This window comes from Hemiscyllium ocellatum, chromosome 31 (genome assembly GCF_020745735.1).
Source record: "Hemiscyllium ocellatum isolate sHemOce1 chromosome 31, sHemOce1.pat.X.cur, whole genome shotgun sequence".
Lineage (NCBI taxonomy): Eukaryota > Metazoa > Chordata > Chondrichthyes > Orectolobiformes > Hemiscylliidae > Hemiscyllium > Hemiscyllium ocellatum.
The window spans coordinates 45,516,394-45,538,557 of record NC_083431.1 but is presented as its reverse complement, the minus strand read 5'-3'; the positions used below and the strand labels follow the sequence as shown (position 1 = coordinate 45,538,557).

Here is a 22,164-nt window from a genome sequence, read left to right as displayed (position 1 = left end):
GCTCGGTCAAAATCACCTCACAGCTTTCTGTGCTACAGTCCATTAGTTGCCTGTCTGTCCAACTACTAGTGCCACTGTAATCATCTTCACCATCTGTCACACCTCTACATTTAGTATCATTGGAGATTTGACCGCGTTGCAATATCCAAAATCACTTATGTAAAACATGGTGGTCCTCGCACTGAACCTTCAGGAGCCAGTGTCTACCATCCTCCTATCCGCAAACTACCTGGGACCCATTTGTTTTCTATGCTCAACGTTTCTACCAGTTGCCCACGGATACCTTTATTCCACATGTCGCAATTTTGATACCAGTCTTTGTCGAAGCGCTTTCTTAAATTCCATTCAGACAATATCCATTGCATTCTCTTCATCAACTTGCTCTGTCATTTCAGTAAAATCAGTAGGTTCATCAAGGACTATCTGTCTCTTACTAATCCACATGAGGTTTCCTTAAATAACTCACTTCTCAATTACTTTTATCCAAATATTGTTTCCGAACCTCAGTCCAACACCAATGTTAAAATGACTGGGTTTGTAATTGTTAGCTATGTTCTGATGCTCTTTTCACAAGCAAGTGAGTCACACTGATTGCTATCTAATCCTTTGGCCCTCCTCCTGTATTTAGGAACGGTTTCAACGACAAGTCCGACCCACATTTCTCAGGAAACCGAGGCACAAGCCATCTTGACCAGGCGACTTATCCATGCCCATCAGTACGGCCTGCCCATCAATTTTCAAGCCATCATTACCTCAACCATCTCAAACATACAAAATCCCGAGGGGACTTGACTAGGTGGATGTCTAGAGGATGTTTCCATTTGTGGGAGAAATAGAGGTCATCATGTAAAAAAGGTGTCCATTCAAAACAGAAATTAGGAAACATTTTTTCTCAGTCTGGGGTATTCATTTCCCAGAAATCAGTGGATTCTTTAAATATTTCTCAGGCAAAGGTAGATAGATTGTTGATTACCAAGATGAAAGATTATCAGGGATATGCAGGCATGTAGATTTGAGGTTAAAATCAGATCAGCCACAATCTTATTGAGAGACAGAGAACATTCAAAGGTTCCAAGGTCCTATTCTTGTTTGGATGTTCATACAAGCAGTTCGAAGATTTTTGGAATACCTTTTATGCCACCAATTCCCAAATTCTCTCTTTGCCAGCAGGACCTGATTCAACTCTGATGCCTCTTAAAATCTCAGTCATGGCGGGATTGTAAATAATGGCTATTACACTAAGGCACTCAAAATACAAGGGACTCCCACACAGCGACATACAATTAATATACTACCAGTTTTGTTTGGGGGGTGGGAGAAAAGAGTACTGGAGGATATTGAACAGAGCCCCTGGGATTGACCCCAGGACTGCAATCACAGCCTTTATCTTTTATTCACTCATCACTGGTCGGACCAGTGTTTATTGCCCATCCCTAACTGCCCTTGTGAAGGTGAACAGCTGCAGCCCACCTGCTGTGGGTTGACCCACTTGCCACATTATTCCCAGCCGCTGACCTGCTCTTGTAACCACTGTGTTCACATGGCAAGTCCTGTTCAGTTTCTGGTCAATGGTAACTCCAAGGATATTGATAGTGGGGGATTCAGTGATGGTAATACCACTGAATGTCAATGATTAGATTGTTTCTTATTGGAGATGTCCATTGCCTGGCATTTGTGTGGCATCAATGTTACTTGCCAGTTGTCAGTCAAACCTGGACATTGTCCACATCTTGTTGCACTTGAATCTGGTTTGCTTCAGTATCCGAGTCATCGCAAATGGTGTTGAACATTGCGCAATCATCAGCGAACATCCCCACTTCCGACCTTATGATGGAGGGAAGGCCATTGATGAAGCAGCTGAAGGTGGCTGGGCCCAGGGCACTCCCCTGAGGAACTCTGCAGAGCCGACATGGAGCTGAGATTACTGACCTCCAATAACCACGACCATCTTCCTTTGTGCCAGGTGTGACCCTAACCAGTGGGGTGTTTGACCCCTGATTCCCATTAATTCCAGTTTTGCCAGGGCTCCTTGATGCCACACTCGGTCAAATGCATCCTTGATGTTAAGGGCTGTCACTCTCCCCTTCCCTCCCCTCTGGAATTCAGCTTTTTTTGTCCATGCTTGAACCAAGGCTGGAATGAGGTCAGGAGCTGAGTGGCCCTGGCAGAACCCTAAACTGGGAGTCACTGAGCAGGTTATTGCTGAGCAGATGTTGATGACAACATTCATCACTTCACTGATGAGAGTAGCCTGATGGGGCAGTAATTAGCCAGGTTGGATTTGTCCTGCTTTTTATGTACATGACATACCTGGGCAATCTTCCACATTGTTGTCAGTGTAGTAGAAGAGTTTGGCTAGGGGAGCAGCACATTCTGGAGCACAAGGCTTCAGTACTATTGCTGGAATGTTAGCAGGACCCGGAGCCTTTGCAGTATCCAGTGTCTCCAAATGATTCTTAATATCATACACAGTGAATCCAATTCACTAAAGACTGGTACGGGAGATGCTGGGGAACTGGGGCAGACCAAGATGGATCACCCACTCGGTACACCTAGCTATGGCAGAGTGACTCAAACTGATTCCAGCCTGTAAATTATTTCCAATCATCAATTCTCATCTCAATAACAGGTAAACCATTCGGAAAGAAAATGCATTTCTGCCATAACCTGAAGACATCATAATGCACACTTTACAGACAAATAACGTACTGGATAACAAAGGAAAATGCAGCAACCAATTAGTACCCAGCAAGATTACACACACAGCAATGCAAGAATAACTACTGATGTTGGCTCAGGGACAAAAGTGAAAGAACTAGATCAGGTGAACTAGTGAAACTCTCAGTTCTTCTTCAAAGTAGTTCCGTGGGTCCTCTAACGTCCGCCTGATAGGACTCTGTTCAATGCTTCATCCAAAAGGCATTGCCTCCAACAGTACAGCACTCCCTCAGTACTGCACTGGATTGATGAACTCAGCTTATATGTCTCAGTTGTTGTAAAGGGACTTGACCCTATGACCTGGAACTTATAAACCAACAAAAGCTGCTGTCCACTAAAAGAAAATGCAAGTACTTCAACACCGTAAAAATATGAAGAATTATTTAGTGTTTCTTGTCAGGAGCTAGTTATCACAAGTCTTTTGTTTTATATTCACTCATGGGACATGGACATCACTGGCTAGCCCAGAGGGCAGTGAAGTGTCAACCAGATTGCGATGGGCCTGAGTCACATGTGGGCCAGACCGGGTAAGGGATGGCAGATGTCTTTCCCTAAAGAACACGAGTTAACCAGGTGGGGGTTTCTGGTGGTTAACAATGGTTTCACGGTCATTGATTCCAGATTCTTTACTGAATTTAAATTCCATTATCTCCCGTGGCAGGATTTGGACTTGGGTCCCCAGAACGTTAGCGGAGTTTCTGGATTAACAGACCATCGGTAATACCACTAGGCCACTGCCTTCCCATCGTCTGGTCAAAAGGTCAAAGGTCAGTGGGCACGTAATGGTACCTGGAAGATCAGACACAACCCTGTCCTCTCCAATGGCACTGCCCTCAGGTCAGGGATCCTGTTGGGGCTGATTGAAGCATTTCTGTTAACCACCCGGAGGCTGGGGAGGAGAGGCCACTTTCCCAGTTGTACTGTCACTCTGCATTCACCAACCAATTCTCACCTGGAGTTTAACAAGAATCTGCAGCTGAAGGAGATGAGGAGGAGGATGATGGTAAGACAGAGCTTGAATTTCTCATACTCGTCCTTGTAGGCAAACCTGCAGCACAGAGAAAATGGACAAGGTCACATGGAAGACTTAAGGAGATGAGAACGAGAACTTTACCCATCCAGGAGTGGGCCCAGTCAATACTTACTTGGCCTGTTTGCTGAGCAGGGTCACATTGACATTTCCCAGAACCAGACTCAAGTACAGCCTGCAACAGAAGGAAGAGAATCATTACCCTTCCTGAGGTCACGGCCGAAATAAAGGCCCTTTTAAGGGCAACAAAACACTTGGCGTTCAGGTCACTTGTCAGCTTTCAAACCAACGTGTGGATGAAATGTTTGTGAGGTACACATAAATAAATGCAGCCCCTTGAGCAACCGAGTAGACAACTTCAACCCAACGTGCCCAAGTGGCAACGTGGCAGTTCAGCAAAAGCTTCACGAGGTTGGCCCAATGGTAAGTTGGACCAGTATTCTCTGGAGTGGAGATGAATGAGTGGTGATCTCATTGAAAGATTCTGAATGGCTCAATCGGGGTAGACACAGAAATTGTTTCTGTTGAGCAGCAAACACTGTGGGGGGGGGAACACAGTCCGAAGATGAGGGGCCAATCCTTTCGGACAGACGGGAGGAGAATGACTTCGCTCAGAGGATTGAGAACGTATGGAAATCTCTAAGTGCTGTCGATACTCCACCATTATTTAAGGCTGCAAGGGATAGATTTTCGATATCATGAGGAATGAAAGGACTCGGGAAGCAGGCAGTAGAGTTCCGACCCATTCTGTTCCTCTGTCTTGTGCAGGGGAACCTTTTACACTGACAAAATATCGAGCCTTCAACCATTAAATGCAAGTACAAAAAGATGGCACGGTGGCTCAGTGGTTAGTACACACTGCCTCACAACACCAGGGACCTGGGTTCGATTCCGGCCTCGAGCGACTTCTGAGTGGGGTTTGCACATTTTCCCAGTGTCTGTGTGGGTTTGATCCAGTCTCCTCCCACAGTCCAAAGATCGCAGGTTAGGGTGAATTGGCCATGCTAAATTGCCCACAGTGTCCAGGGTTGTGTAGGTTATGTGCATTAGTCAGGGGTAAATGTAGGGGAATGGGTCTGGGTTGCTTACTCTTCTAAGGGTCAGTGTGGACCTGTTGGGCCGAAGGGCCCGTTTCCACTCTGTAGGGATTCAATGAAAACTCCACTCGGAAATTGCCCAAGAATAATACACACAGAAAAACTACATATTAAAGTTAACGTCCACTGGTAACAAGCTAGAATCTCATTATTTTCATCACAAAAGGACCCAGTGCAAATTTTTAATAAAAATAGAATTGATTGCTGTACAGTGTGCTTTAAAGAAGAGATTCTCAACCTATTGGAAGTCTAGAATCTGAACATGTGCATGAATAGGCACTGCCAAGTCAAATCTATTGACAAGCAAAGCTGCTTTGGCACTCAAAGGGTTAATTAGATGGGGGGTCACTCGAAGCACTTACCCGTTTTTTTTTGGGAGGAAAGCTTCCATTTCAAAGAAGATGTTTTGTCTTTCCTTCATCAGTTCCTGGATGAAACCAGTGTCTCTCCACTGCTCTTCACTTTCTGGCAACGGACATCTGGGAGGTGGGAAATAGATCACGATGTAACATCACTGAACTGTAGGGGTCAAACAAGACTGCTCTGCATCAGCTTGGCTCAGCTGGCTGGTTCAAGCCCCATTCCCAGGCCTGAGCAAATGGTCAATAGCAACATTTCATCTCTCAATGATAGGGCTCTGGAGAGTGTTGTCAAACAAAGAGATCCAAGGGTGCAAGGGCATAGTTTCTCCAAAGTGGAGTCGCAGGTAGGCAGGGTGATGAAGAAAGCGTTTGGCATGCTTCCCTTTATTGGGTAGAGCATTGAGTATAGGAGTTGGGAGGTCATGGTGTGGCTGTACAGGACATCGCAGGCAACTTTTGAAATATCACGTTCAATTCTGGTCTCACTGCAATACGAGAGGTGTTGTTAAACTTGAGAAGGTGCAGAAAAGATTTACAAGGATGTTGCTGGGCCTGGAGGGTTTGAGCTATAGGGAGAGGCTAAATAGGCTGGGGCTGTTTCCCCTGGAAGGTCGGAGGCCGAGGGGCAACCTTAAGGAGGTTTGTAAAAAACAGGGGGGCATGGATAGGATGGATAGGCAAGGTCTTTTTCCTTGGGATGGGCAGTCCAAAACTCAGGGGCATAGGTTTACAGTGAGAGGAGAAAGATTTACAAAGGACCTGAGGGGCAACTGTTTAACACAGAGGGTGGAATGAGCTGCCAGAGCAAGTGGTGGAGGCTGGTACACTTACAACATTTAAAAGGCATCTGGATGAGAATTATGAATAGGATGGGGTAACAGGGATACCCTGGCAAAACACTGGCAAATGGGACTATGGAGATGTCTGGTCCGCATGGACAAACTGGACCAACGGTGTTTCATACCATCCGACTCTACATCTCAACTTGTCCATCTATATCCTTTGCCATTGACCAGAAACTAAACTGGACCAATCAGTTAATACAGCAACTATAAGAGGCAGTCAGATGTTAGGAATTCTGCTACCAGTGACTCACCACCTGACTTTCCAAAATCTGCCCATCGTTAACGAGGCACAAGTCAGGAATGTCATAGAGAGGTCCAGGATGGAAACAGGCCCTTCGGTCCAACTCGTCCATGCTGACCAGATATCCCAACCCAATCTAGTCCCACCTACCAACACTCAGTCCATATTCCTCTAAACCCTTCCTATTCATATACCCATCCAGATGCCTTTTAAATGTTGCAATTGTACCAGCCTCCACCATTTCCTCCTGCAGCTCATTCCATACACATAGCACCCCCTGCGTGAAAAAGTTGCCCCTTAGGTCTCTTTTATATCTTTCCCCTCACCCTAAACCTATGCCCTCTATTTCTGGACTCCCCCACTCCAGGGAAGACCCTTTGTCTACTTATCTTGTCCACATCCCTCATGATTTTATAAACCCCTAACCACTCCTCAAACTGCGATGCTCTAGGGAAAACAGCCCCAACCTGTTCAACCTCTCCCTATAGCTCAAATCCTCCAACCCTGGCAACATCCTTGTAAATCTTTTCTGAACCCTTTCAAGTTTCACAACATCTTTCCGATAGGAAGGAGACCAGAATTGCATGCAATATTCCAACAGTGGCCTAACCAATGTTCTGTACAGCTGCAACATGACCTCCCAACTCCTGCGCTCCACACGCTGACCAATTAAGGAAAGCATACCAAAAGCTGCCTTCACTATCCTATCTACCTGTGACTCCACTTTCAAGGAGCTATGAACCTGTACTCCAAGGTCTCTTTATTCAGCAAAACTCCCCAGGACCTTACCATTAAGTGTATACATCCTACTAAGATTTCCTGTGATGAAATACTCCCCACTTGCCTGGATGGGTGCAGTCCCAACAACATTCAAGAAGCTCAACACCATCCAGGACAAAGCAACCACTTGATTGGCCCCACATCCATCACTTTAAACATTCAATCTCATCACCATTGATCCATTGGTAGCAGTGTGTACCATTGACACGATGCAATGCAGAAACTCTCAAGCATCCTGCAACAGCACCTTCCAAAACTTTCAGCCTCTACCACCCAGAAGGACTAGAGTAGATACACGGTAACACTAAAATCAAGCCACACAGCATCCTAACCTGGAAAGCCATCAACTTCCTTTGCTGTGGCTGGGTCAAAAATATTGGAATTCCTTCTCTTACAGCCCTATGGGTAATGTCCCTACATCCTAGAACTGCAACAATTCAAGAAAGCAGCTTAGCACCACCCTCAGAAGGGCCATTAGAGAGGGACAACAAATGCCAGCCTAGACAGGGTCACGCATCCCAGGGAAGATTAAAAACAACTCCAAAGACCTTGCACTGGCCTGGCCATGGATTATTCCTCAACCAACAACACAGCTGCCTTCTCTGATTTCCTACATTAGAACAAATGATTCCAAACTGCATCAGCGTGTGAAGGATGTTACTTTAACTGCAAGTTCTTTCTGCATCCTCCAGCTCTTCATTCAGATGTCAGTGTACTCTGCCATTCTAACCACCTCACCTCATACCACTTACTTCTTTGATTCCTCCCCTCGATCTTGCCCCAGCAGTCCTGTCATCATTTAACCTCTCCTGTCTTTCACATACCTTCCTTTTTGTCATTCCCCCACTCCGACCTTTTCACCTGCTTAAAACCGGTTTCTAACTTTTCCCAAATCCCATGAAATATCATCAATCCAAAACATTAATTTCTGCCTGCTGTCGCTTCCTGATCTGCTGAGCATTCCCAACATTTTGTGTATTCATCCATTTCTGCTTTTATTTTTCCTTGTCTCCCATTTGCCTGATTGAATAGAGAGTGCAATGTTACAGTTTGAATACGCTGAGGGAGTGCAAACACTTCAGAACCAAGCCCAAAAGCCTGATCGACAGAAAGTACTATTTACCGTTCAAGACTTTTGGAGAGTTCCTTGTATTTCTTCTTCTGTCGTTCGATGGAACTGAGGCAGGCGTTTTGAAGTTTGATCACCTCTTCCAACTGCTGCTTGTACATCTTGTGTGTTTCCTGTGGAAGAGATCAAAGATGGTTAAATACTATGTGGAATCACATGTATAAAATCACAGGATGCACTCCACTTTGACCTGGAGATTAGCAATTACTACAGAAGATGTAAAACAGCAAGCTTCCCCAGAGTTTACAATCCTTCATGTTGCCTGTGCTCCTCTTATCCCTAACAATTTTCCTGGGATGGCAGGACTGGTGTATGAAGGGAGACTGGATCATTTAGGAGGATATTCACTCTTACAGTTCGCCTTGAGCATGAAAGTTCAGCCGAATGGGACCAGCACGGTGGCTCAGTGGTTAGCACTGCTGCCTCACAGCACCAGGGGCCTGGGTTTGATTCCAGCCTCAGGCAACTGTGTGTGGAATTTGCACATTCTCCACATGTCTATGTGGGTTTCAACCAGGTGCTCCAATTTCCTCCTACAGTCCAAAGGTGTGCAGGTTAGGTGGATAAGTTACAGGGATGGGATGGGTCTATGTGAGATGGTCTGCGTGGGCTCAATGGACCAAATGACCTGCTTCCACACTGTAGGGATTCATAATTTATCTTTGCAGTGGAGATCAAATGTCCAGGTCCCTAGCTCTGGAAGTACCTCCTTAAACATCCCCAACTCACTGACCTCCTTGGAATTTTTATTAACACCTATGTGGTTGACTAATGTCTTGCTCACTGATCTTTCTATTACTTAGTATTTGAGAATGTTTCACTCGGGATATTTCAGCAGATTGCAGGTGCCATATAAATGCACACGGTCGTTGGATTTTGATCAAATGCACGAGATCGGTGACCTCTCAGTGCCAAATCCAGGCCAGGCAGCAACAAAATCCACAACTCAGACTACTATCGATCATAAAACCAGATCATTCAACAGGAGGGAACAAAATGAAACTATGTTGTATTTCCTTTCCCAGGTCAGGGAGAGAGAAATGGAGAGAAATAAACAAAAAAAATCCAAAAGGTACTTGCATTTACATAGTGTCTTTCAAATCCTCAGGACACCCAGAGCACTTCAAAGCCAATGAAATAAAGCCAATAGAATTAACATCAGAGGGGAACAGTGCAGATAACGTTTGAGAGAGTTCAGGGATAGAGACAGGTCATTGGGATTACTGCGGCATCTTTGACTATAGGAAGGCTGTTGTTAAACTCAACAGGGTTCAGGAAAGATTTACAAGGATGTTGCCAGGGTTGGAGGGTTTGAGCTATAGGTAGAGGATGAATAGGCTGGAGCTGTTTTCCCTGGAGCATCAGAGGCTAAGGGGTGACCTTATAGAGGTTTACAAAATCATGAGGGGCATGGATAGAGTAAATAGCCAATGTCATTTTCTTAGGTTCGGGGAGTGCAAATATAGAAGGCAAAGGTGAGAGGGGAAAGATTTAAAAAGGGACCTCAAGGGCAAATCTTCCACATAAAGGATGGGTATGTGTATGGAATGAGCTGCCAGAGGAAGTGGTGGAGGCTGGTACAATTGCAGCATTTAAAAGGTACCTGGATGGTATATGAATAGGAAGGGTTTGGAGGGATATGGGCCAGGTGCTGGCAAATGGGACTGGATTAATTTAGATATCCAATCCGTATGGATGAGTTGGACCGAAGGGTCTGTTTCTGTGCAGTATATCTCTCTGACTGGGCGGCACGGTGGCACAGTGGTTAGCACTGCTGCCTCACAGCGCCAGAGACCCGGGTTCAATTCCCGCCTCAGGCGACTGACTGTGTGGAGTTTGCACGTTCTCCCAGTGTCTGCGTGGGTTTCCTCCGGGTGCTCCGGTTTCCTCCCACAGTCCAAAGGTGTGCAGGCCAGGTGAATTGGCCATGCTAAATTGCCCATAGTGTTTGGTAGGGGGTAAATGTAGGGGTATGGGTGGGTTGCGGGTCGGTGTGGACTTGTTCCACACTGTAAGTAATCTAAAAAGACTCTATGACATTGTTTGAAAGGCAGAAGGAGGATATATTTACACGCCTCTCATCCAAAAAAACACCACCTCCACCGTGCCGCCCATTCAACACTCCCTTGATATCGCTCTGAAATGTTAAGTCAATACTGTGTGCAGAATAGGGCTTTGAAAGTGGGCTCTTCTGACTCAGAGGTGAGAGTGTTACCACAAAACCCATGCTGTTGCTTATGGTTCAACTTTTACCTACAGGACACACAGCCTCCATATTTAAACAGTGGCTATTATTAATGCTGCCTTTTCAGTGGTCAAATTTACTGATACTGATTACTGCTGAAATATTTGAACTTGAAGGGAAGAAAACAAAACGCGGTGTGGGACGTTAGTACATCCTCACATTTCAAACTGTGTAGCACTCCCATGTCGGGTCAAGAACAGTAAAGTTATCTCCAACTTGGCCCAGCAACGTATCTCTGTTGCTGCTACTGAAGGACAGTTCCTATTCAGCTGGTCTTATATTTCCTATTTCCCATGCCAGCCATTCTTGTGGCACGAGTGAGATTGCCAACTTTATCACAGTCAAAGAAGGATGCAGCATCAAGCAACACAAGATCTGGGCTGTGTTTCAGTGCTACACGAAGGGAGAGTTACATTTTCCAAAGATGCTGCCTTCTTGCACTTGTTAGAAAGAGTCAGATTGTGCGGAAACAGATCCTTTGGCCCAACTCATCCATGCTGACCAAGTTTTCTAAACTGAATGAGTTCCATTTGCCAGCATTTGACCCATATCCCTCCAAACCTTTCCTATTTATATACCAATCCAAACATCCTTTACATGTTGTAATTGTACCAGCTTCCACCACTCCCTCTGGCAGCTCATTCCACACTTGCACCACCCTCTGCATGTAAATATTCGAAGGGTTTTATCCTGAAACGTTGACTCTCCTGCTCCTCGGATGCTGTCTGACCTGCTGTGCTTTTCCAGCTTCACGTCTAATGACTGACTTCCATCATCTGCAGTCCTTACCTGTCTCCAAGCTACATTCAACAGAGTTGGCCTTTATCATATTACTCAAAGCTGAAAATGTGTTGCTGGAAAAGCGCAGCAGGTCAGGCAGCATCCAAGGAGCAGGAGATTCGACGTTTCGGGCATAAGCCCTTCATCAGGAATGCTTATGCCCGAAACGTCGAATCTCCTGTTCCTTGGATGCTGCCTGACCTGCTGCGCTTTTCCAGCAACACACTTTCAGCTCTGATCTCCAGCATCTGCATACCTCACTTTCTCCTCATATTAATCAAAGCCAGATTAAAAACCAGGTCTCTCCCAATGCAATGTTGTAGTAATTGGAACAATGTCAGTCATATGGATCTCATTGGAAAGGAATTCCCTGATTGGACCAGGTTATTAGCCCCAAATAAGGGAGCCCTGGCCTGCAGATGTGAACAGGAGTGGCCGGTGACCATGCTAGTTTGATCTCGGAACCTAAGCGGATTCGGGCCTGGTTCGGCTACAATGCACGTTATAGATGTGAGGCTGCCTGGGAACACCAGGTGCAGTATGCTTCTGCCGCCAGCAGTGGCTGCTCACGTCACCCCCTGCACACGTTACAGATTCGGAGAGTTGTACAGATAGTTCTGTAACGCAGTGGTTGCATTCTTGCGCATTATAGAAAAATCACGCTTTAGGAACAGCGATTTAAAAAAGTGTTGGATGTGATCACATTACAGCCAACACACATTTTTAAAGTTCATGCTTTAGAAACAGTGTCCCCATCTCATTAATCACATTACAGAGAATTTGCGTTAACGAAACGTGCATTACAGCAGGACGAGTTGTATATGACAGAAGCAGGACCCTTCACAGCAACTCGTTCAGGCCAAACAGATATCCTAACTTTATATAAAACAAAATATATAAACAAGAGTCTTAGAGGTTTTGTTCACTCTCTGGGCCAGCTCTGTGCTAGCTGGGTCAGGGTCAGGGTCATGTACATGTAAATAAGGGGTGACTTGGTGATGGATACCAGCCTTGGTGGATTTATGTCAGTGGCAGTGAGAGAAAAACATGCCCCTGCAGAGATTTGCTTGTAACAGTAGTTTTTAAATTAGGGTAAATCTTTCTGGCATCATGCTGTTATTTGGGAAATTGGACTCATTCTGAAATGGATCTGGGTGGTTTACTCTTCGGAGGGTCTGTGTGGACTGGTTGGGCCAAAGGGGCCTGTTTCCACACTGTGGGGAATCTAATCTAATCTAGTCTAAAACCTGGGCCCAGTATGTGGAAAGAACACATTATTTTTTTCCAGGCAAATGACATTAGGACCGATGAAAAGCAACTAGTAATTCTCCTGATAGCGTGTGGACTGCAGCTTTTTCAGTTATTAGGAGCCTAACTTTCTCACAGGTACCAGACACTAAAATTTCAAGAGTTGACAGATTTAGCTAAGGAATATTACGGCCCCCAAGCCTCCTCTAAATTCTGAGATGCTATCGGTTTTACGTAGCAGGTTGAGAATGAGGAGAATCAACATTGGGATTTTTGATGAGGTTAACACAATTGGCAGATGCCTATGACTTTGGCTTAACCCTTAAATGAGATGCTCAGAGACAATTTGGTAAGTGGGATTAATGCTGTGATCATGCGAAAGCACCTATTGGCTGAAACCCAAATGGACTTCAAACAACACTACAACTGGCTTTATCAATAGAAAATGCAGCAGGTGGAGCATATAAGTTACAGCGTACACTGATGGAAATGGATACCCCTTACCAGGCCAACCGAGCTTGGATAACGCCATGTAAGTGCAGACAATTACACAGCCTCACTCGGGACATACCCTGAACAGAGGGACTCCAGGGCAGCTCACGGCAAAACCCCAAAACAAAGCCAAGCCTCAGCCAAATGGTTACAGTTTCCTCAAGGATCTGGCTTGGCAAACCATTGCAGTTGTTGCCAGTACGTGGACCTGAGACAGTAAAGGAGTCACACTCGAGTAAGAGAATTCATAGGCCGGTATCCAAGAGAGAGAGAGAGCTCACCCTGGAAGGTCCACCTACGTCGAACTTGGAACTGTTAAATTGCTTATCAACATCCAAATCAGAAAAAAAATTAATGTCTGATTAAATGGTCACCCATGGAGTCCTTATGGAGGTTGATATTGGCGCGGCTGTGTCAGTGATTGAGGAGCCAGTCTTTACCAAAACTCACTCAAGACTGCAACCTTAAAGTTAGTGCAAGACCTTGGCCAGGCTGAGAATCTATATTGGGGAACAGATTAAGGGGTCAACTTTGGTTTCAGACATCTTACAAGAAGCAGCTGGTTCAGTTCTCACTGATAGAAATAAGAGGCTCAGGTCTGAGCTTGATGGTGCAAAGTTGATTGAGAAAGATTCATCCTGATTGAAAGATATTGAGCCAGTTAGAAAATGGCCGCCTGAGTGAAGCCCTAATTAAGTACCTGGACATTTTTCAGAAAAGCCCCTATTTGGGCTATAGAGTTGACAAGACCAGGTTACGCCCATTGGAAGATAAAGTGAAGATGATCAACTTTACCTCACTCCCCCATCTATAACAGCACTAAGGTCTTTCTTTGGGTTATTGGTTGAATTTTTATGGAAAATTCATATGTAACCTGGCCTCTATCTTGATACCCTTACATTTGCTATTGAAAAAGGGTCAGCCTTGTGAATGGTCTCATAGATTTAGCCTTTAGGGAAGCAGCTACCATCGTCTAAGATGTTGGCCCACTACAACCCCAAGCGAGATGTGATGCTGACATGTGATTCCTCCTAATAAGGGGTTAGGGTAGTGTTGGCTCACTGATTGCCCAGTGGAGAGGACCCCCTCCCATAGCATTATGCTTCCCGGACTTTGGCTGATACCGAACACAGATACACCCAGATAGAGAAGGAAGGGTTGGCAGACATCTTTGGTGTGAGAAAGTTCCACCAATATCTTTACAGATTTGCAATAGTAACAGACCACAAACCCCTGCTAGGGGTTACTCAAAGAGGACAAGGCTGTACTGCCCGTAGCTTCAGGTCAAATTCAACGGTGGGTCCTTAATCTCAGCTCGTACAATTACAAGTCCAGGAGACCTAATGACAAATGCAGGTGCCTTGAGCCAACTCTCACAGGGAGATATTCCACCAGTGGTGGTGCCCCTGGAACAGTCTGCTCTGGTTTTAAATTTTCTAGACACCCTTTTTGGTCACCGCTGACCATATCAGACTGTGGACACAAAGATCCTGTCCTGTCAAAACTAAAACAGCTGGTGGGTGATAGGGGAAACAAATGGGCCATCACTACCAGAAATTAAACCCTTCTGCACCCGGTGAAACTAGATCAGTGGAGAGGACGGCAGATTATTATAGGGAACAAGAGTGATTGCCCCGAGCAAAGGTCGCTGCCAGATACTGGCTGATCTCCACCAGGGTCATCCAGAGGTTTCCAAAATGAAGATGGTGGCAAGATGTTATGTCTGGTGGTCAGAACTCGATACCAACATAGCTGCATTGTTGGGGCAGTGCCCAGAGTGCCAACAAGGACAAAAAGTATCGCCAGCAGTTCCCTCACATTCCTGGGAATGCCAGGTAAACCCTGGGCTCAGTTGCACATCAATTATTCTGGTCCTTTCAGGAGCTCTGTTTTTAGTCATTATGGATGCCCACTCAAAGTGGTTGGACATGTATAAAGATCATTCTTCAAACATGGAGATGACTTTAGAAAAGCTGCAAACATCTTATGCAATACACGGGGTCATAGAAATGTTGATCACAGACAACGGCCCATCATTTACCAGCAGAGAATTTCAGCATTCCCTAAACTCAAATGGCATTCGGCATATAAGGACCACTCCATACTATCCACCGTCCAACAGTCTGGCAGAATGAACAGTCTGAACTTTGAAGGCAGGCTTAAAAAAAAACAGCTTATAGCTTCACTCGATACCAAACCTGTTCCTTTGATTATTGGACCACTTGAGGTGAGGAAGGGGGAGTGGTGAAACCAAATCAAGAGAGACAATTTATTTTTGGTGCCCAAACCATAGGAATGGGCCTACATGGGTAAGAGGCATGGATACCACAAGGTCATGTGCTGTGACATACAAGGTTCAGGTAAATGAGGTTGTCTTGAACAAACACATGGACCACACGAAAGCTGCAAACTCCCGAATGGGTCAGCAGCAAAACGTACCTGGCCCCTCAGAACAGCTGGAAAGGCTGTCAGAACTAGCCTTTCTAGCATCAAAGAAACCCCCAAATTGGAGGTGGATATGGCTGATGTCACACACTTAATGCCTATGCCGCCTGAAGAGGATTGATTTCTCCCAGGACACCCCAGATGGAGTTGGCAGGCTACAGTCCAGTACAAACTGTCTGTATCTGAGGCTAGGTCAGAGAACTGGACCTGGTGTGAAAGTGCCCCAGGTAAGGCTAAAAAAAAAAGAGAACATGCCTACATACAATTACGGCCTCTGTCCCCTTCTAAGTTAGGGTAACGGGGTCAGTCAGGTGGACCTCATAGAATGAGTTCCCTGATTGAGGCTGTTAACCTGGACCAATCAGGGAGCCCTGGCTGACAGACATAAACAGGAGTGTCAGAGGTTATGTTCACTCTGAGAGCCGGCTCTGAGGAAGTCAAGGACTGTGCACATGTAAATAAAGGATGACTTGGTGACGGGATACCAGGCTCTGTGGAGTTATTTCAGTAATTATCACGATTACCTTAAGCTGAATGAGGTGTTGGGGAAAGATATTTTTCTTTGGTGTTAGCATGGTACAAGGAACCCTAATGGGTACTGTACAAGGTTTTTTGATAAGCTTATAAAGGGGTGCTTTGAGATTAATGGGATTTTCTTGTGTTACCACGTGTTAAACAAATCTTTCAATTTAAGTAAATAATGTATTCTATTTTATCTTCATTTCTTCTGGTTAATAAGTTTTGGTTTATTGTTGATAGCACACTATCCTGTAGATTATATTTCAGCAAGAGACCTTGTTAAAATCACAAAAACAAAACATGATCTATCAAGCCAGATCTGGGAACTTCCTTGTCCAGAAATGACATCAGCTGGGCTCAGAACAACTGAATGTGATGGCTGGCATCACTCAAGTCACAGCTCACTAGGACACCAAAACCTTTTGAATGGGCTGGGCCAGCTCACAATGCCCTCCGAATCATAGTCTTGACCATTCTTTAAGATATCTATTCAGTGTTTGTGAGAAGATTTGTAGCTTGGGTGCTCGTTGTTGTGGTTCTGTTCGCCGAGCTGGGAATTTGTGTTGCAGACGTTTCGTCCCCTGTCTAGGTGACATCCTCAGTGCTTGGGAGCCTCCTGTGAAGCGCTTCTGTGATGTTTCCTCCGGCATTTGTAGTGGTTTGTCTCTGCCACTTCCGGTTGTCAGTTCCAGCTGTCCGCTGCAGTGGTCGGTATATTGGGTCCAGGTCGATGTGCTTATTGATTGAACAGCACACAAACCAACAGCCACTCTCAGACAACAACTCACCAGAACGAAGGACCCGATACCCAGCATGAGCAAAACCAATGTAGTGTACAAAATCCCATGCAAGGACCGCACAAAACACTGTATAGGACAAACAGGAAGGCAGCTAACGATCCGCATGCATGAACACCAACTAGCCACGAAACGACACGACCAGCTATCCTTAGTAGCCACACACGCAGATGACAAGCAACATGAGTTCGACTGGGACAACACTACTATTATAGGACAAGCCAAACAGAGAACAGCCAGGGAATTCCTAGAGGCATGGCACTCATTCACAAATTCAATCAATAAGCACATCGATCTGGACCCAATATACCGGCCACTGCAGCGGACATCTGGAACTGACAACCGGAAGCGGCAGAGACAAACCACTATAAATGCCGGAGGAAACATCACAGAAGCGCTTCACAGGAGGCTCCCAAGCACTGAGGATGTCACCTAGACAGGGGATGAAACGTCTGCAACACAAATTCCCAGCTCGGCGAACAGGACCGCAACAACGAGCACCCGAGCTACAAATCTTCGCACAAACTTTGAACACCTACGGGCGAGAGACGCTAAGACAAGCCAGGAAATGGGAATCCTGTGCCAACCACCTAGGCGCCACATACGAACAACTCCGGTTCCTGCACGAATCCAGAAAGAATCGAATCCTTCCACCATGTGTCAGATACAGACCACCAGTCAACAACCCACAAGCCAGGGACACAGCCAGACAGAACGGATTCGGGATGATCAGGTAATGATTACAGCCATTCACAACAGACTTCACAAATACAGACAAGAAATTGCGCGCCAAAAATCGTTAATTTCAAAAACCACCAATCAGGAATGGACCAGGACCATAGAACAGGCCGTCACCATAGGACAGAACAGGACCACACACCGCAAAAAAATGGCACTAAGAGAAAAAATGGCCAAACTAACACACAACAGGAGAGGACACCAGAACACACACCTGGGTTAGAAACCTCTCCCACAGACACGGAAAGAACAATACTGGCCAAGGGACTCAATTTCAACCACAGGGATGCCAAGACAGCAGACTTCCTAGCAGCACTAGAATGCACACTCAGAAACAACGGACTGACAGAAGAGACACAACAAACAGTGAGACAAAGTATTGTACCCCTGATAACAAGGAAAAGACAAACACATAACCTCAACACCAAGGAGAGGGAAGCGCTAAAAACACTAAGAAATGATAAGAACATAATCATACTACCAGTAGACAAAGGCAGAATGACGGTCATCCTGGACAAAACAGAGTACATTCAAAAAGCGTAACAACTACTTGCAGATACCAACACTGTCCAAAAGAGGGAGTTTGACCTCACCCACAGCTCACCAATAGGATAAACAACACACTGAGGAACCTGCAAAAAAATGGACCGATAACCAGGTTTGACCTACAGAGAATGAAACCTGAAAGCCACAACACCCCCAGATTCTATGAACTACCTAAAATGCACAAACATCCCACTCAGGCCCATAGTATCACTGCCAGGGACACCATCACACAAACTGGCTAAAGAACTACAGCAGAAACTGAAACACCTGATCAGCGGATCCAGACACTCTATACAGTCAACACAGGAATTCTTGGACATCATCAGAAATATACACATAGACAAGGAAGAAACTATGGTCTCATTCGACGTAACGGCACTGTTCACCTCTATCAACAAAACCCTAGCCAGAGAAACAATAGCCAACCTGCTGGACATACAGAACAGACAACAGGACGGTGAACCTATCAACAAAGACAACATACTCAAACTACTGGACCTGTGCCTCACAACACACTTCACAATCAACCACCAAATATATGAACAAATCAACGGTATACCCATGGGCTCACCCATCTCTAGATTCATAGCAGAAGCGGTAATGCAAAGATTAGAACAAACAGTCTTACCGCAAATACAACCAAACTCTGGGTCAGATATGTGAATGACACCTTTGTAATCATTAAATAGAGAATACACACTGGATCATCAATGCCACACTCACAGGAATCCGATTCACGAGAGAGGAAGAAAAGGACAACCAGCTCCCATTCCTAGACGTGATGGTACAGAGAACACCGAACAGAGAATTCACCACAAAGGTACACAGGAAAGCCACACACACAGACCAAGTCCTGAACTATGAAAGCAACCACCCCAACACACACAAAAGACGTTGCATCGAGACATTGTTCAAAAGGGCCACAACACACTGCAGCACACCAGAACTGCAAAAAGAGGAAGAAGAACACCTATACAATGTATTCGCCAAAAACGGATACCCGCGCAATTTCATCAACAGATGCCTAAGGGAAAGACAACAGAACGAGGACATGCCACAACCCAAAGGACTAGCCACACTACCATACATCAAGAGCATTTCTGAACTGACAGCCAGACTACTGCGACCACTAGAACTCATAACAGCACACAAACAACAGCAACTCTCAGACAACAACTCACCAGGACAAAGGACCCGATACCCAGCATGAGCAAAACCAATGTAGTGCACAAAATCCCATGCGAGAACTGCACAAAACACTACATAGGACAAACAGGAAGACAGCTAACGATCCACATCTATGAACACCAACTAGCCACAAAACAATAGGACCAGCTATCCTTAGTAGCCACACACTCAGATGACAAGCAACATGAATTCGACTGGGACAACACTACTATTATAGGACAAGCCAAACAGAGAATAGCCAGGGAATTCCTAGAGACATGGCACTCATCTACAGATTCAATCAATAAGCACATCGACCTGGACCCAATATACCGACCACTGCAATGGACAGCTGGAACTGACAACCAGAAGCGGCAGAGACAAATCACTATAAATGCCGGAGGAAACATCACAGAAGCGCTTCACAGGAGGCTCCCAAGCACTGAGGATGTCACCTAGACAGGGGACGAAACGTCTGCAACACAAATTCCCAGCTCGGCGAACAGAACCACAGTATATACTCAGTCCTACGTTGACCAGATCCATGCACTTGAAGTATGTATTCCAGTTCACTTAAGGCTTGACATGGAGGAGCCGGTGTTGGACTGGGGTGGACAAAGTTAAAAATCACACACCAGGTTATAGTCCAACAGGTTTATCTGGAAACACTAGCTTTCAGAGTGACGCTCCTTCATCAGGTGGTTATGCAGTATAAGATCATAAGACACAGAATTTATAGCAAAAGTTTACAATAACTGAACTGATATATTGAACAAACCCGAATTGTTAAGTCTTTCATCTTTTAGATTGGGTTGCAGAACTTCTTCTAAGTCACCTTCTCAAGATAACAAGGTCTTATAGCAAAAGGTGACATTTTATAACAAAAGATGTCACATGAAACCTTAAGTTATCTCGAAGAAGGTGACTAAGAAGTACTTCTGGGATTTACATATTAATTGCAACCGATTCTAAAAGATTGAAGACTTAACAATCTAGGTTTGTTCAATATATCATTTCAGTTTCATGACACTAATCTTTTGCTATAATTTCTGTGTCTTATGATCTTATACTCCACAATCACTGGAAGCAGCAGCGGTCGGAAAGCTAGCACTTCCAAATAAACCTGTTGGACTATAACCTGGTGTTGAGTGAATTTTAACTGGCTTAAGGCAGGTGACCTTATGGGTGTTTAAGAATTTGATACCTGTGCCAGCTGCCTACTACTTGTCCCTCAATTCAAGGCTGGTATCTAGGCAAGAATGAGTTTCTGCCATAGCTGGTCACAAAACTAAACAGGCAGATTCCTCATTGCAGATCTTTGAACACAAAGGGAATGCCGAATTTACTTCCTTGTCCTTCTTTCTCTGCCCACACTCTGCCTCGTCATGAAGGCATTTGGCCTCAGAGAATGGCACAGTTTGATAGACTTTCCCACTCTCTTTTTCCAACAAATACCAAAGAGCACTTTCAGTATTAATGTTGCTGACAGATATTTGCAGGGTCTAATGTTCAACTCTAGAAGTTTGCCAGATTTGCATAAATAACAGATGCATTTCAAAGTACCTGAACGCATGAGATGTTTTAAGAAAAAAAGGTCGGAAGGAACAGATTTTCATTACTTTTACCAGTTTCACACTGCTACAGCAATCGCAAGAATCCTTCCTTCCTTACATCTGTATATTTTCCCCGAATATCTGACACTTGGGATGTCGTTTGCATTCTGGTCACTCACTCCAAACCACCCACTGTATCCAAGAATCTCTTTCTAAATCTCGTCAACAGCACAGAAAAGCGATCAAACAAAAAGGAAACACAGTGTGAGGATTTAAACCATTTCTGCAATGACACTTAACAGCGTTCATGTTATTAAAGGCATTGAAAGTCGTGATCCGGGGGACAGGGTGTAACTGTGCAATAAAACAGATCAGTCCTGGGGAGGGGAGGGTGAAACAACAAGTACATTGAGAACAGTAAGGTGGTAGTTAATCAGAGGACACCTTTCCGCCTAAAGGAGAGGGACACGTTGCAGTTTGCAAACAGGATAACTTTCTTTCTTTTGGTCTCAGGCAGCGCATCGGTAGGATCCTGACTGACAGCCGGGCGAGGCAACCAGGAAGGAGTTATTGGCTCCTGGGGCCCAGAGATACACCAATGGTGGACAGGGGAGGTTTGGCAGCTGTATGGGGCAGCGAGAGGGATCTGACAGCGGCGGCGGAATGGGAAGGGATAGCTGGGAAGCCGGACCGCACGATCACCGCTACCTGTAACAGCTGATAATCTTTGTCCAGGGCCTCCCACTCCTCCCAGCACTCCTGGAAAGACATGTTGCTCTCCCGTCTGCCTCCTCCCCGGCTGGGCTGCAGCCGCCAGCCCCCGGGCTCCGGTTACACCTTCCCCTCCTCGACCAGATCGCACCCTCAAAAAAACCAGCAGCGCGCTTCCGGGTGAGGCCGGCCGCGGCCAATCAGCGCCGCGGGGCCCCGATCAGTCCCCGCCTTCTTTGTGTTCCACCCAATGGGACCGCCGAAGAGGACAATGGTCCCGGTCCCGCCCCCCCGCCTCTCCAGCCAATCGGCGGCGGCAGTGACTGTATCTGTTTTCAGGTCGGGCTTCGCTGGGTTGAGGAAGGCGACAGCAGAGAGATGCCCTTCCCCAGCAGGGGCTGTTTCCCCACCACCCCACCCTGCCTAATGTAGGGGCCCCCTCTCTACTCCTGATGAAGGGCTTTTGCTGCTCCTCAGGTGCTGCCTGAACTGCTGTGCTCTTCTAGCACCACCTATCCAGAATCTGGTTTCCAGCATCTGCAGTCATTGTTTTTTACCTAATATAGGGCCCCCCTCTGGCAAGGGAAAAACAAAGAAGCACTTGCATTTTTATAGCTACTGTCACAACCTCAGTGCATCCCAAAGCTTGTGAAAGGCATAAGTTTGCAGATGGCATATCAATAGATAAGAAACTATGCTGTCGAATAAGATATAGGAGTTT

General features: G+C 45.6%; 1 protein-coding gene across 2 annotated transcripts in view; it reads right to left on the bottom strand.

The window, feature by feature from the left end:
• Nucleotides 1–21,601, bottom strand: part of LOC132830422 (ion channel TACAN-like) — a 37,415-nt gene extending 15,814 nt beyond the window's left edge. For both annotated transcript variants that reach the window (XM_060848100.1, XM_060848101.1), the window contains exons 1-5: nt 21,441–21,601; nt 8,197–8,315; nt 5,208–5,324; nt 3,864–3,923; nt 3,671–3,766 (exon numbers count right to left, since the gene is read on the bottom strand). In XM_060848100.1, the coding sequence (XP_060704083.1) occupies nt 3,671–3,766; nt 3,864–3,923; nt 5,208–5,324; nt 8,197–8,315; nt 21,441–21,503 (455 nt within the window). In that variant the 5' untranslated portion in view covers nt 21,504–21,601. The remainder of the gene's footprint in view (nt 1–3,670; nt 3,767–3,863; nt 3,924–5,207; nt 5,325–8,196; nt 8,316–21,440) is intronic.
• Nucleotides 21,602–22,164: the final 563 nt, after the last annotated feature.